At 42.8% G+C, this 18,581-nt stretch overlaps 1 protein-coding gene across 6 annotated transcripts in view; it reads left to right on the forward strand.

Moving 5' to 3' along the window:
- LOC132805784 (tensin-1-like) overlaps positions 1-18,581 on the forward strand; it is a 284,100-nt gene that overhangs the window by 198,891 nt on the left and 66,628 nt on the right. For all 6 annotated transcript variants that reach the window (XM_060821037.1, XM_060821039.1, XM_060821038.1 and 3 more), the window contains 2 exons: positions 1,297-1,380; positions 5,044-5,156. In XM_060821037.1, the coding sequence (XP_060677020.1) occupies positions 1,297-1,380; positions 5,044-5,156 (197 nt within the window). The remainder of the gene's footprint in view (positions 1-1,296; positions 1,381-5,043; positions 5,157-18,581) is intronic.

Below are 18,581 nucleotides of genomic sequence, written 5' to 3' on the forward strand. Positions count from 1 at the left end.
GCCTGTGAATGGGTAGTTTTTTTTTGGAGGAACTCAGCCTTTTCATAGGGTAAAAACAAGGACTGCAGATGCTGGAAACCAGAGTCTAGATTAGAGTGATGCTGGAAAAGCACAGCAGGTCAGGCAGCATCCGAGTGTGCTTTTCCAGCACCACTCTAATCTAGACTCTGCCTTTTCATGACCATCTTCCCCCAATTACACTCAACAACTGAAGTGCTCCCCTCTCCCATCCAACTCTCAAACTCACCCCCCCCCCCCCAAATAAAAATTTCACTTGGCTGACACAAAGTCTGAGGCATAAAATGAGATCAGACCGGAAAAAGTTTCAGGAAACACTGGTGCAGCAAACCTTTGGGATGCACGGTGGCTCAGTGGTTAGCACTGCTGCCTCACAACACCAGGGTCCCAGGTTCAATTCCAGCCTCGGGTGATTGTCTGTGTGGAGTTTGCACATTCTCTCTGTGTCTGTGCTCTGATTTCCTCACACGGTCCAACGATGTGTGGGTCAGGTGAATTGGCTAAATTGCCCATAGTGTTAGGTGTATTAGTTGGAGGGAAATGGGTCTGGGTAGGTTACTCTTTGGAGGTCAGTGTGGACTGGTTGGGCTGAAGGGCCTGTTTCCACACTGTACAGAATCTAAGCTAATCTTCTGGTTCCTGGAATGAAAGAATTAGGCCACAAAAGAATGAGAAGTGATTTCATTCAACATCTAAAAGTGTTAAGGGGCTTAGAATAGTGAGAAAATATTTCCCCTGGCTGCAGAACACAGGTTCACAGTTTCAGGATAATTCATAACTGAGATGGGGAGAAATGTCTTCACTCAAAATGGTTTCTGAATATTTGTAATTCTTATACCAGAGGATTGTGGGTTTTTAGTCGATGAGTATGTTCAAAACAGCAGGGAATTAAGGGATATGGGGACAATGCAGTAAGATGGAGTTAAGAAGATCAATCATTGTCTTATATATTGGAAGAAGGGGAAGCGTAGCTCTGATTTTTATGGTCTTATATGAATGATTGATTTTTTAATGATGTTTCTTGAGTCTTAACCATCAAGTGGAGAAATTGTTCTTTTTTGAACACCCCATATTTCATTGCATTAAACAGGTAGACTGAGTCTCCGCTTAACGCCTCATACCAATGATAGTGCCTCTCTTGCTGTGTAGCACTCCCTTAGCACTGCACTAGGGTGGAACTCGGGACTATCTGCTCCAGTCTCTGGACTGGGCTTCAAACCTATGGCCTTCTGCAGGTTTATGGATGAATAGCTTTTCATTTCTGTTTTGCTCATGCAGGGCTGACCAGGCTCTCAGCACACTTGCCATGAGGAAATTCTGTGAGGACAAAGTGGCTCCTGCGATACAGCCTTCGCAGACCAGGTGAGAGAGGGTTCGTCTGCCATGGAGACATAGCTGGGCCCAATCAGGGGTTGCACCTTAGGGAAAGTCAGTAAAAAAACCTTTGAATACTTGGTAATGAATCTACTTGTCACATTTCAGCTCCATTTTGAAGTATACAAGACAAGTCAGACCGGTGTGAGGCATTCGCAAGTTATACTGTTTCTTTTTCTGATGGGACTCCAAGATATATCCTGAGATATTCTATCTGACAGGATCTTCCAAAAAGTGGTTGGATTGCTGAGAATGTGTCAGATTTACACTGCAGGCTGGGTTTCAGAACAATGCTGGCAACTGGGAGTTCAGTAACAGGCCTAGATCCGTCTACCTGATCTCAGCATGGCAATAAGGATGTTGAAATTAGGCATCATCAAACTGGAGGTGGGAGGGGTGGCCCCCTTTTGTAATAGGCAATGACACAGACACAGACCCTCACGCGCACACACACTCACTGTCTCTATAACACACACACATGCACGCACACACACTGCTTGGGTGAGTTGCCATTTTTAACTGTCCAGGGAGGAGGACATAGAGTGGGAACAACATGTCTCCTGGAGAATTGTCTCCAGAGACGCTGTGGAACGTACTGATCTTGAGAAATGAACTGATGTCAAATAACGTGATGGAGTTAAGCCAGAGAACAGTGATGTTACTACTGGAGCAGAGACAAGAATTAATCAACACAAATAGCAAAGGATCCTGTGGGGGCCTTCTCAAAATGACTGAGGCAGAGCAGGAGATTGAACAGAGAGCTTTCCAAGTCCAGGGGCAATGGCAGTGGGAAAGTCAACAAATTGATCCAACTGATTTGGAACTCTAACTGACAGGACCAAACCAAAAAGGACCTTCAGTCTATTGAGTCTGCACCAGGATAGCTCCCACTAAAAGTGCACTAATCCCAGTTTCCTGCACTTGTCCCATATGCTTGCATGTTACTTTTGAAGTGCTCACCCAAATATTTTTTCCAGGTTGTAAGGTTTCCAGCCTCCACTACCTCCCCAGGCAGTGCATTCCAGATTCCCACCACCCACTGAGTGAAAAGGTTTCTTTTCCCCCAGATCCCCTCAGAATCTCCTGCCCCTTACCCTAAAATTATGCCCTCCAATGATTGACCTCTCAACCAAGGGGAACAGCTGCTCTCTATTCACCCTGTCTGTACCCCACATAATCTTGTACACCTCAATCATGTCCCCACCTCAGTCTCCTCTGCTCTAAAGAAAACAATCCAAGCCTATCTAGTCTCTCCTTATCGCTCAATTTCTCCATCCCAGGCAACATCCTGGCAAACCTCCTCTGGACCCCCTCACGTGTTATCACATCCTTCTTGGAGTGAGGTGACCAGAACTGCACACAGTACTCCAGCTGGGACCTGACCTGTACAACTCCAACATGACCTCCTTGCTGCTATACTCCATGCCGTGACTAATGAAAGCAAGTGTCCCATATGCCTTCTTAACTATCCTATTATGTACTCTGCCGACTTCAAGGACCTGGGAATAATTACCCCAAGATCCCTCTTTTCCTCTAAGTTACCCAGTGTCTTGCTGTTCAATAAATACTCCCTCATCTTGTTTCTTCTTCCAAAGTGCATCACCTCGCTCTTATCAGGGTTCAATACCATCTGACCAACCCATCTATATCTTCCTATAACCTACCACCATCTCCTTCGACATTAACCACTCTACCAAGCTTGGCGTCATCTGCAATTTGCTGAACATTCCCCCTACATTTTCATCTCTATCATTTATGTATATAACAAACAATAAGGCTCCCAGTACTGATCCTTGTGGTACACTGCTGGACACAGCCTTCAGTCACTCACACAGCCTTTGTGTCCTATTAGATAACCAGGTTTCTGATTCATCTTGTCAAGTTTCCCTTAATTTCATGCGCTTTAACCTTTTCAATCAATCTCCCACATGGGACCTTGTCAAAAGCTTTGCTAAAATCCATATAAACTATATCAACTAAACTTCCCTCAGCAATACACTTGATCACATTTTCAAAATATTCTAAGAAATTTGTTAGACACGACCTCCCTCTGAACAAGCCATGCTGACTATCCCTAATTAACCCATGCCTTTCCAAATGGGTATTAATTCACTCTTTCAGAATTTTCTCCAATAGTTTTCCTATCACTGATGTGAGACTCATCAGTCTGTAATTTCCTGGTTCAGCTCTCCCGCCCTTCTTAAAAAGTGGAACCACATTTGCCGTTCTCCAATCCTCTGGCATTTCCCGCTGTGGCCAGAGAGGAATTAAAGATTCGTGTCAGGGCCCTTGAACTTTCCTGCCTTGCCTCCCACAGCAGACTGGATGCAATTCATCCAGACCAGGGATTTTTTTTTAAAGCCTGACAGAACCTGCAATACCTCCCCATTTCCTTTGTCAAACTGTGCAAATTCCTCCTCGCCCCATTTCCTGAATTCCATCTCTACATTCTCCTTTTTCAGTGTGGAAACCAGAGAGAAGTATTAATTCAACACCCTGCCAATATCCTGCGGTTTCATACGCAGGTTGCACTCTTGGTCCATAATGGGCCCGACTGTTTGTATTTGTAAAATATCTTAAGATTCCCCCTAATCCTGTTTGCAAGTCATTTTTCATGCCCCCTTTTTGTTCTTCTAATTTCTTTCTTAAGTTCCCTCCTGCACTTCTTGTATTCCTCTCCGGCCACAGCTGAATTGCTCCCTTTAGACTTGCTAAAGCCCTATTCTTCTTCCTTATCCAGTCCTGAATTGTCTTAAACATCCAGGGTTCTCTGAACTTATTGCTCCTACATTTCCCTGTAAAGGGTACATGTTGGACCTGTACTGTTCCCAGTCTACTGTGGCCAGATCCTGCTTTAGTTTAATAAAATCTGCCTTCCCCCAATCCAAAGCTATCTTTTGCAGGCCAACTTTGTCCTTGTCCAGAACAAAGTTGAACCGTACCATGTTGTGATCGCTGTTTCTAAAATGTTCCCGACTGACACATTGAACACTTGTCCGGCTTCTTTCCCCAGAACCAGACCCAGCACTGTGCTGTCCCTTGAAGGGCCTTCTGTGTATTGATGTAAACAACTCTTGGATACATTTCAAGAAATCCGCCCCCTTTAAATCCTTAACACTATGACTATCCCAATTTATGTGGGAAAGTTGAAATCCCCTAATATAATTATCTAATTATTACTCTTACACACTTCTGTAAGCTGTCTACTTATTTGCTCCTCTGTTTCCCACTGACACTTTGGGGGCCTATTATACACTCGCAGTAAAGCAGCTGCCCCCTTAACATTCCTAAGTTCTACCCACAAAGCCTCGTTTAAGGACTCTTCCAAGATATAATTTCTTCTTATTGCAATAATTGACTCCTTAATTAATAGTGCAACATCACCACCCTTTTTACACCCTCCTCAGTCTCACCTGAAGATCCTATACCCTGGAATGTTGAATTGCCAGTCCAGCCCTTCCCTGAACCATGTTTCTGTGATGGCAATAATATCATATTTGCCTGTGTCAATCCATGCCATTAACTCATCAGTCTTCCCTGTTATACATTAAAGACCATCCAGCCTCGCCTTACACGCCTGACACTCAACATAGCTGACTCGATTGGGATTCACTTCCAGACTTCTGACGTTGCTATCTTTTTCCTCCCCAGGTACATTTATTACTTCAGCGGCCTGTTGTCTGGAGCAATCAAAATGAACAGCATGCCACTGTTCCTCCATCATGTTGTTATCCCTGCTATTCCGAGCTTCGAGCCTCATGGAGGTAATTTCATTCAGCCAGATTGTACTCAAGTGCATCTCCATACTGTACTGATCATTTTAATTGTCAAGCTACCAACACTGCCTCCCCATTCCCTTCCTCATTCACTTCAGTGAGTCAAAATCCAACTTAATATGGGTCTTCATGGAAAGGCCAACAACATGCAGTTGCACCAGAAGCACCAACATAAAGAAGGTTACATATCTGATCTGGCTGCATCCTGGCCAACCAGAGTGTGTAAGGGGGGGGGGTTGGGGAGGGGGGGGTGTGTGTGAACGAAAGCATAGAGCTAAACAGGGAGAACTGCCAGCTAAAGTGAACAGCAGACATTTGGCAGGGAGTATAATGTGGGAAAGTGTGAGCTTGTACATTTTGGTCGAAAGAATAGAAAAGCACATTGTTTAAATAGAGTGAGATTACAAAACCTTGAAGACACTGAGGGATCCGGGTGTCCTGGTACATGAATCACAGAAATTCAGAATGCAAGTACAGCAAATGAGTAGGAAGGAAAATGGAATGTTGTTGTTTATTGCAAGAGGAATTGAATTTCACAGTGGGGATGCTTTGCTACAGTTGTACAGAGAATTGTTGAGATGACACCTGTAATACTATACACAGTTTTGGTTTCTTTATTTAAGAAAGGATATAAATGCCTTAGAAGCAGTTCAGGGAAGGTTCACTCATCTGATACCTGCAGTGAGTGATTATCTTTGAGGAAAGGTTGGACAGGCTGGGCATATTGGAGTTTAGAAAGAACCTGAGTTTCCTATGTACACCTCCTCTAGGTGGCACAGAGCAGAAAGAGAACTTATGTCATTCTCAAGCAACAAGAAGTAGCCACCTGTCTAAAGATGGTGTATCCTGCATGTAAAATAAAGCCACCCACGTGACTGAAAAAGAAGAGAGAATTCTATTCTTGTTTTTTCCTAGCAGCCTGCCTTTCTGTCACACGACCCCTGCAGCCTCCCAATCTTACCCCAGCCTCCACATTAGCCCCAGGCAAAAAGGAGGTTAGCTCCTGGTGCAGGCCTCCCTCACCTTACTCACATCTGGCCTTTGTCCAGCTGGGCCCAAAGCCTTCACCTCACCACCCCAATCCTTCCTCAGCCATATGTGCACTGGTAATGATGCCACCATGCACAACACACACTGACATCATCAATGTACGTGCAGACGTTTCTTGCGGCCTGTCCTGTCATGGCCAGGTGACATCTCTGGCCACATCTTCACCTCTAAGGCAGCCACATTGAATTATGAAGAATCACTCCATTAGAAGAATGAGAGGAAACAAAGTTTGTGAGGAAACCTTATTGAAACAGATAAATCCTGATGAAACTTGACAGAGTGGATATTGAAAGGATCTTTTGTCTTGTGGGAGAGACAGAAAACAGGAGACAATCCAAAAATAAGGGGTTTCCCATTTAAGACAGATGATGAGACTGTTTTCCACAGAGAGGGTGGTTTGTCTCAATTCTCTTCCTCAGAGAGAGATGGAGAGGTTGGGTCATTGTGTACTTCTAAGTTAGAGCATGATAGATTCTTGATAGACGAGGGAGTCATTGGGAGTAAACAATAATGTGCAGTTGAGGCCACAATCATTTCTTTTACGAAAAGACAGAGCAGGCTAGAGGGCCCAAATGGCCCCCTTATGCCGCAATTCTTGTGGTTGTATAAAGATATTCTTCCTGTCCTTTACCCTCTTTTAGTGGGCATTTTAAACAGAACATCGGCAATGCTCAAACTAACAGCAGATAAGGATGATGCAATGGCTCATATACCAATGTAAAGCTGGCTTGTTCGGAGGTGTGTGGAAGAGACTGGAAGTTTTTTTTGTGTCCAGTTAAAAATTCAGAATGTGCCTTTTGATTGTTCATTCTGATTGTGAGCAAGAAGAACCATTCGCGAGACAGACCATGGCGTCTTGTCTGTGACTCCCATTTTTCCAATTGAGTCCAGACTGCGGAGAGAGAGAAAGACATCATGTTGCATCAAGTTACGATGCAGAAACAGGTCAACAGGGCAATGGCCATGCCTCACACAAGCGTCCACCTACCCTATTTGATCTAATCATATCAATATTTTCTTCTGTTCCTTTCTCCTTCATTTGTTTATTCAGCTTCCCCCGATTCCAAGTTATCCACCTCAAAAACTCCCTGTGAGGGTGAGTTCTACATTTTCGCCACTCTCTGAGTAAAGAGGTTTCTCCTGAATTCCCTTTCTTATTCATTCCCTTTCCATATTGACTTTACCTACTTATACTTTTCTCTTCTCAATCCCGTTAAGTCTAAAAATGGTTTTTGCTTTCACTTTGATGCCTGGCTCTTCATTTTGGACGTCGGAGCAATCGTTTTTTGTTTTTCTTAATTTTATTATTTAAGAGAAAGCTTTCCTTTGGCTCAACACTGGTTTCAGAGGATGTGACTAAGCCAGCCTCTGATGTGAATATTGCGCCAAAACCAGTAAAGCAATGGTTCCTCCAGGCCCTACATATACCTTAACTGTTCTGAGCCATCCAGATCTGACCAAAGCACTTAAATTGGCAAAGTTTTGCTGTTTGTGACCTGTTTCCATTTTTGGGTAGTTGAGCTATGAAAGTAAGAGAGCACAAACTTCAAAATAAAACGGCTGGCAATTCCAGCAAAAAAACAACACTCAACCCCTCCCCCCCCCATGTCATGTGACTCATCCACTTTGCAACTTCAAAGTACAGTATCATTGGTGGTGACATTAAAAGCATGTTTATACTGGCAAACATTTAAAATAAGATAAATACAAGTTTCATTAAAAGGAAAACAAATGTCAGAAACAGCTCTCAAACCGCTGCTCCATACCCTGTTCATATTCAAAACTGACTTGACAGTAATAGCAAAAAAGGAGGCTCCTCAGCCCATTGAGTCCATGTCTGCAAGAACAACCCATTCATCCCCACACTGCCACCTTTTCCAGATAGCCCGACATTTTTTTTCTCTTCAGATAATGAACCATTTCTCTTTTGAAAGTCCCGATTGAATCTTCCTCCACCACACTCTCACCAGTGGATTCCAGATCCTAACGGCTTGCTGCAGAAAATGGATTGCCTCATCCGGCCGTTGCTTCTTTTGCCAATCACCTTAAACCATTGTCCTCTTGGTTTCAACCCTTTTGCAAATTGGGTCAGTTTCTCCCGATCTATTCTGTCCAGATTTTCAAGATTTTGAACACCACTGTCAAATCATCCCTCAATCTTCTCTTCTCTAGGCAGAACAATCCCAGCTTCTCCAATCTAACCACATAACCAAAGCTCCTTGTTGCTGACCTCATTCTCATGTATAGTTTCGGAACCATGTCTAAGGTCCGCATAACCTTCATAAAGTATGAGGCCCAGAACGTGACACCAAACCAGTAGCTTTTAAAGGTTCACCATAACTTCCTTGTGTTTACCTACAAAGCCCAGGATAGCATTTGTTATATAAATAACATGGCACAGTTCAAGGAGAGGTTCACCACCTCAGGGGCAACAAGAATGATTTAAAAATCCTCAGGTTGCCAGCAATCTTCTCATTCCAAGAATGCATACTGCAAAGGCTGCTGTCCACAGGCCTTCATGAGAGGATTTTATTTCCTATTTTGGGTGACAATGTTGGCAAGTGTAAATGGGCACTGACTGAAGTGCTTGTCTCCAGGCTGCCATTTTGTCACAGTTTGGGGGAGGAGCCAGGTTCTCCCTTTCCTGAAACTGTCACCAGCGAATCTTTTTCCAATCCCAAGGAAGGATACATTGACTGCGCATGGCAATATCACAGGCGTGAACCCTGGGAAGCTCTGCTCATGCCGCTGCACTGCCACCTGTATTTTTGAGTTTGAGCGGTGTGCAGGAATTGAGCAATGAGAGTTTGACTGGACAAGAGCCAGGGCAATTTGTGACAAGGTTGGGAAATAATGGCATATGTTGAATAAACTCATCGGGGTTCATACCCCTTCGTTGAGCAGAACAGCTTTTAGCTGGCTCTTGTTTGTCAGAGTCATGGAGTGAGGTACAGCATGGGTTGAATTCCTGTCTCACTGAGTCCCAGTCGTGGAAAGGGAGTCAAGTGGAAGCTGCAGGATGTCACTTCTGTTAAGAGGAAGGCGAGACTCCAAATGGCTCCTCCTCTTCCCCCACCCCCAGCAGCTGCTGACCGTACCGTAGACACTGACATCCTCCTGGGAGTGGACTTACTGGAAGTAGAGATGCCAGTTTGGTGAGTTTGTGAAGAAGAAAAATGATGTGAAAAGTATTAAACTCTGATGAGTTACTTGTTGATTCCATGATTTGGAGGTGCCAGTGTTGGACTGGGGTGTACAAAGTTAAAAATCATACAACGCCAGGTTATAGTCCAACAGGTTTATTTGGAAGCACGAGCTTTCGGAGCGCCGCTCCTTCATCAGATGGTTGTGGAGTCTCCAATCATAGGACACAGAATTTATAGCAAAGACAATATAAATTCTGTGTCCTACGATCTTATACTCTACAATCACCTAATGAAGCAGCAGCGCTTCAAAAGCTAGTGCTTCCAAATAAACCTGTTGGACTATAACCTGGCGTTATGTGATTTTTAACTTTGCGGATTCCACACAGTCTAGTCCAAATCTCTTCGAGTCCTTTGTCGCATTGGAAGATTTCACCTCATATGACAACATTTCAGCTGCCCTTAAGTAACCTCTCAGTGATATAATAATGTAGATGGGGCTGAGCACAATCCTTGAGATTTAAATACTGTCCACTTTAACACATACCAGAAGACCACTGCCACCAAACTGTCCTAAGGTAAGAAATTCAGACCACTTTCTGTGTTGTCAGTAGTGCTTTACAGTGTCAATGTGCATATATTCTGGAAAACAGGAAGTTGTTCTGCATTTAAATCTACCATGTTATCAAATCTTCAGCTGCTTGCTGCTGTGTTTATTCAGCTCACGAGAACTGTTTCAATCTCATGACCTCCTGAACTTTGGAAAATTCTTTTCTTATTTTCCCTTAACAGGCCAGCAAAGCTCATAGCAGGGTCAACTCACTGCAGTATGAAACATTTACCATCGTTTTACTGCTGTTTGCTCTCGACAAGCTTTCACTTACTTCCAATCCCACATCCGCAGATCTTGCCCCCTCCCTTCCTTTCCCAGAGCACTTTCTGAATCACCTTCTTGCCCTTCAGTGAGGCAGCAAAAATCCCAATGCTTCCAATTCTTGAAACAGTTCCTTCCGCTTTCTCACAATTCGAACTACTGGCCTCTCACTTTTCACCTCTTGCATATGAGAACTTCGTCCTCAGCCATTCATCAGTTGGCATTCTTGATGGATTAATCCTTGAAGCAAATCAAGTACACGGTTTGAGGGCAATAGGATTGGTTTTGTATTGATTCAGCAGAGAACCAACACAAGTTCGGCTAAGTACAAAAACATAGAAAATAGGAACAGGTTGGAAGACCGCACGATGTAGGGGTAAAAGTAGGCCATTCAGCCCATCGAGTCTGTTCTGTTGTTCATTGAGATCATGGCTGATCTGATAATCTTCAACACCATTTTCCTACCTTTTCCCTGTAACACCTGATTCCCTTACTAATTAAAAATCTATGTATCTCAGCTTTGAATGCACTTAGTGACCCAGCCTCCTCATCTCTGCCTTAAATGGGTAACCTCTTACAATGAGTTTATGCCCTCAGGTCCTAGACTCTCCCACAAGGAAAACAACCACTCTGCAACTATCCTGCCAGTCCCCCTAAGAATATTATATGTTTCAACCCTCTCATTCTTTTACATTCCAATGAGTACAAGCTCAATCTATTCATCCTCTTCTCAGAAGGAAATCCCTCCAAAGCTGGTTTCAGCCTTGTGAACCGTCTCTGGACAGTCTCCAATGGACCTGAAATGTTGATTCTGCTTTCTGTCCACCGATCCTGCCAGACCTACTGAGTTTCTCCCGCTATTTCTGTTTTTGATCCAGCATATCTTTCCTTGGATAAAGAGACCAAAACTGCTCACCATATTCCAGATGTGATCTGACTCATGCCTTGTATAGTTTTAACAAGCTCTCTCCATTTTTATACTCCATTCCCTTTGAAATAAAGGCCAACTTTCCACTTGCCCTATTTCCTAATAAACTTGGATGCTAGCTTTTTGTGATTCATGCACGAGAGCTCCCAAATCCCTCTGTTCTATAGCTTTCTGCAGTCTTTCTCCATTTTTTTTGTAAATATATTTATTAGCAATTTTTTTTAACTTTACAAACATATAAAATTATTGAAAAATACGATCAATAACAAATATCAGTATAATAACAAGAAAACAAACACAAAAGCAATACAACTACTGTCTCCTATTAACCTATCCTCTAATACAAACCAAACCCTAACACTGTGCAAAGCAACACCAAAAAAAGAAAGAAAAGCAAAAAAAAAACAGAATACAGAACAGCTATGCTCAGTGCAAAGCTCCCAAACAGGAACAGGAGCATTGTATATATGCCCATATTAACTCAGGAGACCTCCTCCAGGGCCCAGGGCTTGACAAATCTAACCATCCTGGTTAAACAAATGCCCTAGTTAAAACAACTGACAAATCTGTTTCCAAATAACTCAAGTAGGGCTGCCATGTCTTATAAAAATTGTCTGTTGTGTGGTGCACCATGTTTGTAAAAAAGTCCAAGGGAATGTGCTCCATAATTAATTTCTGCCATCCCATCAAGCCCGGCGGGTTCTCGAATATCCAATTCATCAGAATATTCTTCTGTGCACTGTATGCAAGAATATTAAATAGTTTCTCCCCATGACATCTAAAGATGGTAAATTCGGTAAACTTAAGAGGAGAGATATCGGGTCTACTTTGACTTCAGTCCCCAATACCCTCCCTATCTCTCTCACCGCAGCGCTCCAGTAAACACAAAGCCTGTGGCATGTCCAGAAGCAATGGGTAAGAGTACCGACACTTAGTTTACATTTGGGCACACTGAAGATGCCCCTTTTTTAAACTTGGCCAGACGGTCTGGTGCCAGATGAGCCCTGTGCAGAACTTTTAACTACATAGCGCATGTCCTATTACAGATTGAGATCTTTCGAGTATTCTCCCATATGTTCTCCCATGTTTCAGAAGGGATCTCCACTCCTAACTCTTGCTCCCAGACTTCACATAACTGGTTAATATCCTGCCAGGCCCTGCCACCCTGCAGGCGATAGAGGGCACTAACCGAAAGGGTGCTTGTGGAACGTAGCAACAACCTCTCTGTATCGGGCTTTAGGGCTCAGTGAGAAGCGTAGTCTTCTTCTGGATGAAATCCCTAACCTGAAAAAAACGGAAAAGGTCTCTGCTGGGTAACCGTATTTGCAGCTCAGTTGCTCAAAAGACATAACCTCCCCCTCAAACAAGTCTCCCAAACTAGAAACTCCTCTCGCTGCCCATAGTTTGAACCCTGAGTCCATCATCCCTGGTTGGAACCCTGACATGCCAACTACAGGTATAAGTGGCGAAGTCTTGGATAAACAACCCTCACTCTGACGCATTGCCCTCCAAGCCCTGACTGTACTAATGACAATGGGGTTCTGGCAGTGGTCTTTCTCCATTTAAGTAATATTCAGTCTTCTAGTCTTCCTGCCAAACTGCATAGCCTTACATTTTTCCACATTATATTTTAGCTACGAAATTTTCATCTACCCAGTCAACCTGTCTGTATCCCTGTGCAGACTCATTATGTCATCCTCATTATGTTGCCTTCACACCAACTTTTGCATCATCCACAAACTTGACTGTTATGCATTGACTTTTCTCATCCAAGTCATTCACATATATTGTAAATAATTGTGACCCCAACATTGATTCCACTCTACTTGTTACGGGTTGCTACCCTGAAAATGCACCCCCCTTATCCCAACTCTTTGTTTTCTATTTGTTAGCCAAGCCTCTATCCATGTTAATATACTACCCTCAACATAATCGGTTCTGATTAAGTACTCTTTTGTGTTGTATCTTATCAAATGCCTTTTGGAAATCCAAATAAATTACACGGTCTGTTTCTTCTTATCCATCCTACTTGTTACCTCCTCAAAGCACTCGAATAATTTTTTCATGATTTCCCCCTTATTGAAGCTATCTTTACTTGATTGGATTATGTATTTCTAAATGCTCTGCTATTGCATCTTTCCTGTTCTTTTAGTTTCTCACCCTTTTTGAATAAATGTGTTACATTGGCGGTTTTCAAAACCTCTGGGACTTTTCCAGAATCTAAGGCTTCCTTGAAGATGATTACCAGTGCATCCAGTGTATGTGTTGGTACTTCCTAAAAATCCTAAGGTACAACTCATCAGGTCCAGGGACTTAGGGCCTTTTAACCCTTGTACTTTCTGTTTAATTCACACACGCACCCTTGATTATTTAATAATTTTGGGGTGCTATTATTGTCCTCTAGCATGTAGACTGATGCAAGGTATTTATTCAACTCCTCTGCCAATTCCTGGCTATATGTTATTATTTCCCCAGCCTCATTTTCTAGGAGGCCTCTATTCACTTTGGCTTCTCTCTTTTTATATATTTAAAGGAGTTCTTACTATCACTTATATTACTTGCTGGTTTTGCCCTTAAAAGCTTATTTTCTCACCATGTATTATTTTTGATTTGGAGGTGCCGGTGTTGGACTGGGGTGTACGAAGTTAAAAATCACACAACACCAGGTTATAGTCCAACAGGTTCATTTGGAAGCACTAGCTTTTGGACCTTACGATCTTATGCTCTATAACCACCTGACGAAGGAGCAGCACTCCGAAAGCTAGTGCTTCCAAATAAACCTGTTGGACTATAACCTGGTGTTCTGTGATTTTTAACTTTATTATTTTTGGTCATCTTTTATTGACTTCTAAAACTTTCCCAATTCTCTGTCTTATCACTATTCTTTGCCACATTGTATGCTTTTTTTCTTTCAAATTAATACCATTCTTAACTTCCTTTGTTAACCTGGGTTAGTTTATCCCATTTCCTAGATTTTTTATTCTTCACTTGGAGATATTTCTGTTGGGCATTATGAATTATTTTCTTAAGTGTCTGCCATTGTTCCTCAACTCTGTTTGCTGCTAAACACCTTTCCCAACCCATCTCAGCCAACACTGCCCTCATTCCAATGTAATTGCCCAATTTAAGTTTAGCACAGTTGTTTCCGACCCAGGTATCCCACTTACAAACTGAATGCTAAATTTTACCATGTTAAGCACAGGTCACTGTTATTCTGTTACTCTGAGATTGTTTATTCAAGTTAAAGGTAAAGTTGCCAGAGTCCTGAGAATCATAGGGCTGCTCTGACACAAGAGAGAGACAGAGGTAGTAGGTCACCATGTCTCAGGTGAGGGGAGAGGTTGTGAAGGAGAGTCCTTCATGATAATATCAGCCAGTGCGGGAACTGAACCTATACCATTGGCATCATTCTGAATCACAAACCAGCCATCCAACCAACAAAGCTAACCAACCCCAGATCATTAAATCTACAACATTACACATTGCTAGATCTAAAATAGCCTGGTCCCTGGTTAGATCCACAATGTATTGTTCTAGGACAATGCCCCAAATAAAATCTCTGAATTCTTCCTCATTTTGCCAATATTGTTTTAATTGATATGAAGATTAAAGTCACCCATGATTAATGTACTGCCTTTTTTACGTGCCCTCATTATCTCCTGATTTATCCTCTGTCCTACAGAACAGTTACAGTTAGGAGCCGATAGACTTCTCCCACCAGTATCTTCTTCCCCTTGATTTTTCCTACATCATCCCATCATAGATTATTTCTTGCTATCGTATTCATTCCATCTCGTACTAACAAAGCTAATCCACCCCCCTTTCCTTTTTACCTGTCATTTTGAAAAGCCACATATCCCTGAATGTTTAGTTTCTAGCTTTGATCTCCTTGTAACCATGTCTCTGTGATGGCTATAACATCATACCCATTAACCTGTATTTGTGCCACTAATACTTTTAATTTATTCTGAATACTATGCACATTTAATTAAAGAGCCATTAATTTGACCTGTTTACTCTTTTCTCCCTCTTTTACCCTATTTGCTGGTGCTTTTTAATATTTGCACACACTGGCCTTTCCTGTCCCACTCTGCCTATTATTATTAAAATAGTTGCCCTCCAGTGTGACAATATCCTCTTACTTTGTGAGTCTATGTATTCTCCGAAAGCCTCCTCCCTCTAATTCATTTAAAGCCCTCCTATAGCTGTAGTTATTTGATTCGCCAGAACATTGGTCTCAGCATGGTTCAAGTCAAGCCCATCTGACTGAAACAGCTCCTTTTTACCCCAGTACTGGTGCCTGTACCCCACAAAGTAAAACCCATTCCTGCCACATCGCTCTTTATGGCATGCACTTATCTCCTTCACCTTGTTTACTCTGTGCCAGTTTGCTTGTGGCTCTGGTAGTAGTCCTGAGATTATTATTTTGGAGGTTCTGCTCTTCAGTTTGGCAGAACCTCCTTTCCAGTCCTATCAATGTTTTTGTCATGTAGATAATAACAACTGGATCTCTCCTATGGCAGTATGGGTAGCATGGTAGCTCAGTGGTTAGTATTGCTGCCTCACAGTGCCAGGGACATGGGTTTGATTTCAGCCCCAGGTGACTGTGTGGAGTTTTCACATTTTCCCCGTGTCTGAATGGGTTTCCTCCGGGTGCTCTGGTTTCCTCCCACAATCCAAAAATGTGCAGGTCAAATTCATTGACCAAACTAAATTGCCCATAGTGTCCAGGCTAGGTGGATTAGCCGTGGTAAATACAGGGTTACGAGGGTGGGTTTAGGTGGGATGCTGTTCGGAGGGTCAGTGTGGATTTAATGGGCCAATGGCCTGCTTCCAAACTGTAGGAATGTTATGATCATCCAGGTTCCTCTCCAGACTTGAACAGATGTCTTACCCGTGGCACCAGGCAGGAAATACAGCCACAGGAGTCCCACTCACAATGCAGAGAACAGTATTCACTTAATTATACTGTCTCATACCACAACTACAATCCTATTTCCTACCACATTTGAATGACTTCCTGAACCATAGTATCATGGTCACTTTGCTTATCCTTCCTGCAGTTCCCACTCTCATCCATAACTTGCAAAAGCCTCATAACTGTTGCACAGTTGCATGGACAGAGGTCGTTGAGAGGTGCTCCTCGGGTTCTCAGACCCGCTCCACCCACAATCACAATCCCTGTCCTTGAATACAGAACCAAGTTTGAAGTACATTATCTAAGGAGTGTGACTGCCTCCTGGAACAAAGCTCCAAATAACCTTTCCCCTCTCTGTGCAACCTCATGCCTGCAGCTTGGATTCCAGCTCTTTAATTTGGATCTGAAATTGCTTGAGCTGCAAATGCTACCGAGATATTCACAGTGGATCACCTTCGAGTCCAGCAGCCCCCACATACTGCAGCTGTGACACATCATCTCAATCTGCCATGTCTGTCATATTTTATTTCAGTTATGAATAAAATCATTCTAAATTCCTGCTCTTTACTTTCGATAAATCTCTACTCGGAACACTTCATTATATTTTTAATTCCTTTTTTGACATACTATTGCTATTTTTAAAGGGGTAAGAAAGACGAGAAACCAAAACACAAACTAAAGACCTTACATTTTGGTTAAAGAACATATGAGCACATGAACAAGGTACAAGAATAGGCCACTTGGCCCTTTGCACCTGCTCTGCTGTTCAGTAAGATCATGGCTGATCTGAAACCAGATGACAAATACTCATCACTCCTACTTACCAATCTGCTACTTTGTTAGGCAAAAGCGACCAAACAGGTTTCTCCTTTCTCCGCTGAACACCAGCACTCGAGCATAAATCACACTCAACTGCTAAGTCATACTAATTTGACTACTGATGTATGCTCCCAACACAAAGCCCCTATCTTTCTATCGGCTGTTTCTTACCTAGGCTGCTCTTTCACTGCATCATTTGGATATAAACCTGCTTAAAGCTTATAACTACAGAATTTTAAGCTACAAATTTTATTTCAGTGCCAACTCCAAATTACAATCTAAATTTAGCTAAAGTAGCTTTGCACAAATTAAAGATTTAGATACTTTCTTATGCAGGCAATGCACACACTCTGTCCACGGCTGAACTGAATTTGTGAGCTGAATTGACATTCGGCTGTTAGATTCTTAGTTTATATTAGTTTATTGTTGTTGGCTGATCAACTACTTCCACTCCATGTTCCTTCACTGTCCCCGTATTCCTTAGTGTCCAAACATCTATCACTCTCCGACATGTATGTACCTAATGATTGAGCATCTACAACCCTCAGGGGTAAAGAACTCTCAAGCTGCACAATTCTCTGAGTGAAGAAATTTCTCCTCATCTTAATCCTAAATGCTGACCCCTTATTTTGAGACTGTAACCCTGAGTTCCAGACTCCCCAGCCTGGTAATGTACTTTACAAACATAAAACGTGAAGGATTTGGAGCAGAAATAGGCCATTTGGCCCCTCCACTATTGAATAAAATCATGGCTGATCTGATTTTGGATCAACTGCACTTTACTGCCTGCCTGGAGACCCTTTGACTCCCTTGTTAGCCAAGAATCCATCTACTTCTGCTTTAAAAAATTTTCAATGACACTGCCTACACTGCTGTCTGGGGAGAAGAATTCCAAAAGGGCATCCTGACACAGTATGTAGGCAGGCCAACAAGAGGCGAGGCCACATTTGATTTGGTACTGGGTAATGAACCAGGCCAGGTGCTGGATTTGAAGGTAGGTGAGCACTTTGGTGATAGTGACCACAATTCGGTTATGTTTACTTTAGCGATGGAAAGGGATAGGTATATACCACAGGGCAAGAGTTATAGCTGGGGGAAAGGCAATTACAATGTGATTAGGCAAGAATTAGGATGCATAGGATGGGGAGGGAAAGTGCAGGGGATGGACATAATTGAAATGTGGAGCTTATTCAAGGAATAATTGGAGGTGTAGTGGACAGCGAAGAGGGTTACCTCAGATTACAACAGGATCTGGACCAGATGGGCCAATGGGCTGAGAAGTGACAGATGGAGTTTAATTCAGATAAATGTGAGGTGCTGCATTTTGGGAAAGCAAATCTTAGCCGGACTTATTCACTTAATGGTAAGGTCCTAGGGAGTGTTGCTAAACAAAGAGACCTTGGAGTGCAGATTCATAGCTCCTTGAAAGTGGAGTCGCAGGTAGATAGGATAGTGAAGAAGGCGTTTGGTATGCTTTCCTTTATTGGTCAGAGTATTGAGTATAGGAGTTGCAGCTGTACAGGACATTGGTCAGGCCACTGTTGGAATATTGCGTGCAATTCTGGTCTCCTTCCTATCGGAAAGACGTTGTGAAACTTGAAAGGGTTCAGAAAAGATTTACAAGGATGTTGCCAGGGTTGGAGGATCTGAGCTACAGGGAGAGGCTGAACAGGCTGGGGCT

This window comes from Hemiscyllium ocellatum, chromosome X (genome assembly GCF_020745735.1).
Source record: "Hemiscyllium ocellatum isolate sHemOce1 chromosome X, sHemOce1.pat.X.cur, whole genome shotgun sequence".
NCBI lineage: Eukaryota > Metazoa > Chordata > Chondrichthyes > Orectolobiformes > Hemiscylliidae > Hemiscyllium > Hemiscyllium ocellatum.